At 42.3% G+C, this 8,980-nt stretch overlaps 1 protein-coding gene across 2 annotated transcripts; it reads left to right on the forward strand.

Moving 5' to 3' along the window:
• The first annotated feature begins 246 nt into the window (after window positions 1-246).
• On the forward strand, window positions 247-8,160 carry LOC133563394 (gastrula zinc finger protein XlCGF57.1-like). Of its 2 annotated transcripts, none has more exons than XM_061917538.1 (3): window positions 247-524; window positions 6,099-6,416; window positions 6,645-8,160. In XM_061917538.1, exons 1-3 carry the CDS (start codon window positions 509-511, stop codon window positions 7,922-7,924), a joined length of 1,614 nt encoding a protein of 537 aa, XP_061773522.1. In that variant the 5' UTR covers window positions 247-508; the 3' UTR covers window positions 7,925-8,160. The 2 variants fall into 2 exon arrangements, with proteins under 2 accessions (XP_061773522.1, XP_061773599.1); XM_061917615.1 differs by having other exon boundaries at window positions 6,099-6,404.
• Window positions 8,161-8,980: the final 820 nt, after the last annotated feature.

An 8,980-nucleotide genomic window follows, 5' to 3' on the forward strand; every position in this document is an offset into this window, starting at 1 on the left:
TTATTTTGTAATATTATTTGAACAATTTGCCGCGGGCCGTTAAAGTAAAGCTTTGTTTTATTTATTTATTTTTTGTATTTTTTATTTATTTATTTTTTCCTGTCTTCAATCCCGCGTTTTTTATTTGTTTTTTGTTTTATTTTTTATTTAATTGTATTTTTTATTTTATTTTATTATTAATTTTTTTTTTTTTTTTTTTATTATCCCGCGTTCACAAAGGGGTGAACAGCAGTGTGACGTCATGAATGGCCGGGCTGCCGTAAAACCCGCGTCGAAGAAGTAAAAAGCGGAAGTTGGCAAAGACGACTTCGATTGTCAGAAGAGATCGTGAGAATCGAGTTTAAATCGCGTAAAACATTCCAAATGTTAGATAAGTTGCCTTAAGAGCGACTGGTGATGAAATATTGGCGCTGTTCAAAAGAACGACTTAGCGTCGGGGGAGGAGAAAGTTGGTCGAAGCAAAAAAGGAGAAGAAGGCTCGCCATCGACAACCGGAAGCAAGTCAAACATGTTCCACTTTGAAGGTATCTTATTTGACCTTGAAAACACTTTATATTTACATTAGGGACAACCTGGAAGAGTTATAATATGTGTGAGTTACGTTAATGTAAATGTATAATCCAATAGTTTACAGTACACTATCAATTGTGTAGCAGGTTGTGTTGGTGGTTCATTTAGGAGCGTTTAGGTCAACCCCTCAGAAAAGGGACAAACGGTAGGAAATGGATGGATGGATAAATGTACAGTCATGTCAGAAAATGTGATCATTTTCCACTGTTCTCGCCAATCATCATTATCCTAAGTTAAAATGTAATTCAGCATATGCTGTTTGTAAACATGACATAACTAAAAGTCAACTAAGTGTTTTGTTTTTTATTCTATGAACTTTTATTTATAAATGTCAACAATTACAAACACTTGAGAAATAATAATCAAAGTAAGTATAAAAAAAACAGTACAGGAGTTGTAAATTCAATGTAAATAAAATAAAATGCAATAAAAAATATATATGGGAAAGCGTGGCGCAGTGGGAGAGTGGCCGTGCGCAACCTGAGGGTCCCTGGTTCAATCCCCACCTAGTACCAACCTCGTCACGTCCGTTGTGTCCTTGAGCAAGACACTTCACCCTTGCTCCTGATGGGTGCTGGTTAGCGCCTTGCATGGCAGCTCCCTCCATCAGTGTGTGAATGTGTGTGTGAATGTGGAAGTAGTGTCAAAGCGCTTTGAGTACCTTGAAGGTAGAAAAGCGCTATACAAGTACAACCCATTTATCATTTATTTATATATATATATATATATATTTATATATTCTTTTACAATTTTTCTTAAAGTAGGATACAGAGACCACAGAAATCCACTCTTCATTAGGGCAGGATTATTAAATGAAATGCCCCCCTCTACCTCAAAGACCTCGTCCACACGACACCTCCAGGCTAACCTTCAACATCCGAGGACAAAGCTACGAACAATAAGAGACAAACGCTTTCTGTTCCGCCGCTCCCAGTCTGTGGAACGCTCTCCCTGACCACCTGAGGGCACCACAGACTGTGGATGCTTTAAAAAAAGGCTTAAAAAACGTTCTTTTTTTGAGATACATGTATACTAGTTCTACTTGTTGTAGTTTTTATTTTTATTTATTTTTACTATCTTTTTTATTATTTTTTAATACATTGTAGCACTTTGTGGTTGTTTTATGTATTTTTACTATCTTTTTATTATTTTTTAATACATTGTAGCACTTTGTGGTTGTTTTATGTATTTTTACTATCTTTTTATTATTTTTAATACATTGTAGCACTTTGTGGTTGTTTTGTGTATTTTTACTATCTTTTTATTATTTTTTAATACATTGTAGCACTTTGTGGTTGTTTGTTCAATGTAAAGTGCTTTTTACAAGTACAATCTATTATTATTATTATTATTATTATTTGTATTATTAAAATTAAAAGACATTATATAATTGCATCAGTGATGTTCAAAGCTAGAAATAAAGTTCTTCCGAAGTCTGAAGATGAGAAGCACAGAAAGCCGCATGACTTTAAACATCCATCCATCAATTTTCTACCGCTTATTCCCTTTTGGGGTCGTGGGGGGCGCTGGCGCCTATCTCAGCTACAATCGGGCGGAAGGCGGGGTACACCCTGGACAAGTCACCACCTCATCGCAGGGCCAACACAGATAGACAGACAACATTCACACTCACATTCACACACTAGGGACCATTTAGTGTTGCCAATCAACCTATCCCCAGGTGCATGTCTTTGGAGGTGGGAGGGGCCTATCCCCAGGTGCATGTCTTTGGAGGTGGGAGGGGCCTATCCCCAGGTGCATGTCTTTGGAGGTGGGAGGGGCCTATCCCCAGGTGCATGTCTTTGGAGGTGGGAGGGGCCTATCTCCAGATGCATGTCTTTGGAGGTGGGAGGGGCCTATCCTCAGGTGCATGTCTTTGGAGGTGGGAGGGGCCTATCCCCAGGTGCATGTCTTTGGAGGTGGGAGGGGCCTATCCCCAGGTGCATGTCTTTGGAGGTGGGAGGGGCCTATCTCCAGATGCATGTCTTTGGAGGTGGGAGGGGCCTATCCTCAGGTGCATGTCTTTGGAGGTGGGAGGGGCCTATCCCCAGGTGCATGTCTTTGGAGGTGGGAGGGGCCTATCCCCAGGTGCATGTCTTTGGAGGTGGGAGGAAGCCGGAGTACCCGGAGGGAACCCACGCAGTCACGGGGAGAACATGCAAACTCCACACAGAAAGATCCCGAGCCTGGATTTGAACCCAGGACTGCAGGACCTTCGTATTGTGAGGCAGACGCACTAACCCCTCTGCCACCGTGAAGCGACTTTAAACATCCAAAAGTGCATACAAAGTTGAAACAAAATGTGCTTGTCTGTTGCTGGTGTGAAAACATGGAATTCTCTAAAGAAAGACTTAAAAAGTTGCAAGGAATATCTTTGAATTTAAAAAGAGTTACAAAAATTGACAATTGGAATTATATAAACTGATTTTTGATTTTGATTGGATGAGTCATTGTGAAAATGCTTCAACAAAAAATAAAAAGTATGTTGGAGTTGGGGTGTTGGTGGAGGGAACAGTGATAAAGTTATGTAAAATAATTTGTGTTAAAAATGGGGCAGATAAATCTAAGAATATTATTCTTCCATCTGCTCCTTTCTGATCGTGGAAATGTATAAGAAACAAAAAACAATGAAAGTTTCAATTGTACATGTTGTATATATGCATCTTCATGCAAGGACTAAAAAGAAAAGAAAAGAAAAGAAAAAAAAAATATATATATATATATCATTGTTTTCGAAGCTTTTTGGTTGTTAGAGGTAGAGAGTGTTTTCAAAGGCACAAAAAACAGGTCGGGTGTTGAGAAACTGACATTTATGAATATAAAACTTAGCCGATAGTATAATGAGGTTGCAAAGGTCAAATTCCTTTTCAAATTTATTTTCATTTTGTAAATCCGAATAACACGTTTTTAAAATAAAGCACACATTTGTCATGAATATTGTCCAGGATGAAAGGACACATACCTGCTTTCATAAGTCCAAAAACAGCTGGTAAACAGTCTCGGGAGGCATGTTACATAAGATGTAACATGCATGTTACATGAGGTGCAACATGCATGTTACATAAGGTGCAACATGCATGTTCCATAAGGTGCAACATGCATGTTACATAAGGTGCAACATGCATGTTACATAAGGTGCAACATGCATGTTACATAAGGTGCAACATGCATGTTACATAAGGTGCAACATGCATGTTACATAAGGTGCAACATGCATGTTACATAAGGTGCAGCATGCATGTTACATAAGGTGCAACATGCACGTTACATAAGGTGCAACATGCACGTTACATAAGGTGCAACATGCATGTTACATAAGGTGCAACATGCATGTTACATAAGGTGCAACATGCATGTTACATAAGATGCAACATGCATGTTACATAAGATGCAACATGCATGTTACATAAGATGCAACATGCATGTTACATAAGATGCAACATGCATGTTGCACCTTATGCAACATGCATGTTACATAAGGTGCAACATGCATGTTACATAAGGTGCAACATGCATGTTACATAAGGTGCAACATGCATGTTACATAAGGTGCAACATGCATGTTACATAAGATGCAACATGCATGTTACATAAGGTGCAACATGCATGTTACATAAGGTGCAACATGCATGTTACATAAGGTGCAACATGCATGTTACATAAGGTGCAACATGCATGTTACATAAGGTGCAACATGCATGTTACATAAGGTGCAGGTGACATCAATGTCCTTCTTGTATCCAACCATCACAGTCTTTACAGGGTTATAACCAGGAATGATTTTAAAATATATCTGTTTGACTTGGTTGGTAAGTAAGTCGCTGTTAGGAAGGGAGCACGTTTTCACCCAGCAGATTATTCCGGCGCGCAATAACATAGGAGACAGACACACAATCATTTTATTTTTCTGATCAAAGCAAAGTTTATGAGGATTCCGACCACAACAATGATGCTTCTTTCAAAGCGCTAGAGTAAAATATATGGAGTGTGAAATCAACAATGTCACATGATGATATAACTGATCGTGTAACCTTGATGCTAATATATTATTGTGACCGACTCAAACCGTCGTGCGGGTTCCATGGACCACCAAGCACAGACATTCACTCGCTGGTGTAGACTTCTTTATTTTTTCAAGGTAAACAAGTCTTTTGCGGGTTGCTTTTCAGCCGTCCACGGCTCTCTTTCTCGTTCCATGCGCTTTGTTCTCTCGTGTCTCCTTCTCGTTCCTTCCTCGTTCCTCCACCACTCTCTCCCACGTTCACAGCTGCCGCCCCTTTTAACAATGCGAGAGGATTCACTAATTGTGTCCAGGTGCACGATCCACGCACCTGATCTCGCTTGTGGCGTCGCTCCCAGCACGTCCCGTCTCGTCGCTCACTTGCCATCTCCGCCTCCTCGCCGCTCGCTTGCCATCTCCGCCTCCTCGCCGCTTGCCATCTCGGCCTCCTCGCCGCTTGCTCGCCATATCCACCTCCTCGCGTGCCCTGCCGCTCTGTCGGACCGTCGGCTCCACCTCTCCACAGTCCTCCATCGCCAGATGCAAGCCGGGCTTCCACCCGGCTGAGCCTACTCCCCCCTCCTTTTTTTTGGGAGCGGGAAGTGAAGACGGCCGCGACCACCTGGGCCCCCGGTCTTCTCCTTTGTCGCCTGTTCTATTTCTTCCTCTTCATTGTCTTTTTCTTTGTCTTCTTTGTCTTTTCCTTCATCCTTTTCTTCATCCTTTTCTTTGTCTTGGTCTTCTTCCTTTTCTGTGTCTTTGTCTTTGTCCTTATCTGTGTCTTTGTCTTCTTCCTTTTCTGTGTCTTTGTCTTTTTATTCTTCTGTGTCTTTGTCTTCTTCTTCTTCTTCTTTGTTCCCCTCTTCTTGTTTGGTCCGCTGTTGTCGGCTGCTTGCTGCAAGGCCGGCCAGCGCGCCAACGATAGCCCACAGGGGATCGTCCTCCCCCGCCTCCGGTGGTCCAGCCAGGTTGGGCGCCAAATGTGGAAGTCTTCCTCTTCCCTTCCGTGGTTCGACGGACCAGTGTGACCACAACACATTGGAACGTGGGTTTTACCAGGAGATTTTTTTTATTTTTCGTTTGTTTTCGTTTTTCAAAGTTTCTTCTTTTTTGCTTTTCAGCAATCTGGTTTCGTTATCAAAGTTTCTTGTTTGCTTTTCAGCCTTTCAGTTCGTTCAGTCCTTTTTTGCTTTTTAGCCTCTCGGTCTCTCCTGCTCCCACTATCTCCTCCGCTCATGGTCTCCGGCGCTGCTAATAAAGGAACAAGTGATTAGTCAATTTGTTCCATCTGAGATATCCACTTCATGCTTCATGGCCGGCCCCTGCACACACCCCGCCTGCAGGGAACGCGTGGACCACGCCCCTCTCCACAATTATGATGTGAAGAAAGGTGTTGACAATAATTGTTAAATGGTTAAATGGTTAAAGAGTCATCTGCAATTTTCCCAGCTTGGCTAAAGTTGGAAAGAAATGGACAATTACTTTAGTTGTAAATGTAATTAAATTCTGCAATGTTTTCGTCCTGCAGACGTCCAGCAGATAATTGGTGGTCAAGAAGAAGGTCCCCCTCAGCCGCAGGGGAGGGTCTCCACTTTGAAGATGGAGGAGCCGCAGCCCCCTTATATTAAAGAGGAGCTGGAGGAAGTCTGGATCACTCGGGAGGAAATGAACCTTCCAGGGCCAGACGAGGCTGATCCCACCAAGTTTCCACTGACTGGTGTCCCTGTGAAGACTGAAGAACTTGGAGAGAAACCACCAGAGTCCTCACAGCTTCTTCACACTCCAAATGAGGAGAACAGAGGGGCGGAGCCTTCAAGATGCAGGGGATATGCTCGTAAAACTATAAGTATTTATTTTCATGACCACATTAATATTGTACTGTATATAAATAAGTGAATGTTGGCTTATTGTCAACAAATTTATATATTTTTATAAAAACTATTCGCACGTCATAATTATTCCTTCTCATCTTATAATTAAGAACATTATGTTGTGGTTTTTTATCCATAGCAGTTCATTGCTTGTCTAGATTGATACAAAACATCAGTTGCTAAAGTGCATTTGTGTCCTGCAGATGTCCGGCCACTCGTTGATTGTCGGGCGAGGATCTCCATTTTCAAGCAGGAGGATCCACATCCCCCCTTTATTAAAGAAGAAGAAGAAGATGAGGAAGAAGTCTGGATCACTCAGGATGGAGGGTATCTTCTCTGGGGGCTCGAAGCCGACTTCACTAACTTGCCACTGACTGGTGTCTCTGTGAAGACTGAAGACGATGAAAAGAAACCACCCGGGTCCTCACAGCTTCATCACAGTCCAAGTGAGGCGAACAGAGGGGCGGAGCCTACAAGCTGCAGCTCAATACGACACATGGCGGCTGAAGCTGAGGGAGACCACTATGGAGGATCACAAGCAGACGCCCTCTTGGCTCCACTATCAGATAGTGAGGCAGAAGACGGGAACGACACCCAGGAGCCTTTGAGCAGCGGTACAGACAAAATGAGGACTCACACCTACAACAATCACTCTGACTGCTCTAAAAAGAAGACGGGCAAAAAATGTTTGATCTGCTCATTTTGTGATAAGAGCTTTGCTTATCAGAGGGATTTTGCTCGACACATGACAATACACACTGGGGAAAAACCATTCAGTTGTTTGGATTGCGGGCAAAAATTCTCTCAGAAGTCCAACATGGTAACACACAGGATAACACACACGGGTGAGAAAGCTTTTAGTTGTTTGATGTGCGATAAGAAATTCTTTAAAAGGGCAAACATGACGGTGCACATGAGAACACACACAGGGGAAAAACCTTTTCGCTGTTCGGTTTGCGGTCAAAGATTTACTCATAAGGTAAGAATGGCATCACACATGACGTCGCACACGGGAGAAAAACCCTTTAGTTGTTCAGATTGCGGAAAAAAATTCTCGGAAAGAAGCAACGTGGCGAAACACATGAAAACGCACACCGGAGAAAAACCTTTGAGTTGTTCCGTTTGTTGCAAACGATTCTCCGAGAAGTCGCACATGGCGTCGCACATGAGGACGCACACCGGAGAAAAACCTTTAAGTTGCCCGGATTGCGGGAAGAGATTCGCTCAGACTTCCACTTTGGGGCGACACGTCAGAACGCACACGGGGGAAAAACCATTTAGTTGCGTGGTCTGTGGTCAGAGATTCACTCAGAAGTCACACATGGTGTCACACGCGAGAACGCACACCGGCGAAAAACCTTTTAGTTGCTCAGTTTGCCAGCAAAGATTCACTCAAAAGTCAAACATGCTTTCGCACGTGAGAACACATAACGGGGGGGAAACAAAGGTCAAATATGTTACGTGTTCAATTGTCAAATCATAGAAGTGTAACAACATACAAGGAGTCTTCTAGAAAGTCTGCTGTGAGTATGATGCAAGATTTAGTGTGCTGCTACAAAATACAACTTTGATGAAGGACAACATCGACTTTTTCTTTTGGACTGAAAAAGTGCACAGAAGAGATCATGAAATTGTGTTTGTGTTGTGTCAATCTTGTACATGTGTCGTCTTGGTGATGACTCCACCTGCTTTATTATAAAGTATTGTTTTTTTAATCTTCATTTATATCCTTGTTTCACTTCTTATAATACACCAGTGTTTAGTATTTTGGGGAAAGGTGTTATTTTCAGGGAACAGTAGCACATTTGCTCCATTCTGTCTGTTGTATGTCAAACCTGGTCGATAAAAGTGTCCGTGTTCAATATTATGGTCAGAGGCACTTTGGCTTGCTTAAGGCAGTGTTTTTAAACCACTGTGCCGCGACACACTAGTGCACCGTGAGATATTGTTTGGAGTGTCGTGGGAGATTATGTAATTCCACCTAATTGGTTAAAAATATATATTTTTCAAACCAATAATTATAATTCGCAAATAATGTGCCGTTGTAGAGTGTATGTGCTGTCTAGAGCAGTGTTGGTCAACCACTGTGCCGCGGAATGATGTAATTTCTGTCACACATGGGTGAAGTCTGGTCTGGGTTTTGTCATTTCCTGTTTTATTTTGAAATACTGACTCTCCCTCTCGTTTCAGATCACTTGCCCTTCCTCCTGTTTCACTGGTCTGACGTCTTTCCCAATTGCCTGATTGTGTCCACCTGTGTCACCCACCCCCATGTCGGCTGTCTCGGTTGCTTTGTTGGGTCTGCTCCTGTCTCTGGCTTTATTCATAGCTGTATGTAGAAGTGTCTGATTGTATTTGCTGCTTTAATGTCTTTAATGTCCTCTGTGTTCTTTGATGTTTGATGTTCCCCTCTTACACACATGGAAGAGGAAGTGTATACTATGGCTATGAGTTGTTTTTTTGTTTTGTTTTTTCCCTTGGCCTCAGTCTGCACCCCCTCTCCAGGGCCCAGGCTAAGACCGATTTTTTCATTTTATTT

The sequence above is a fragment of the Nerophis ophidion genome, linkage group LG01, assembly GCF_033978795.1.
Source record: "Nerophis ophidion isolate RoL-2023_Sa linkage group LG01, RoL_Noph_v1.0, whole genome shotgun sequence".
Classification (NCBI taxonomy): domain Eukaryota; kingdom Metazoa; phylum Chordata; class Actinopteri; order Syngnathiformes; family Syngnathidae; genus Nerophis; species Nerophis ophidion.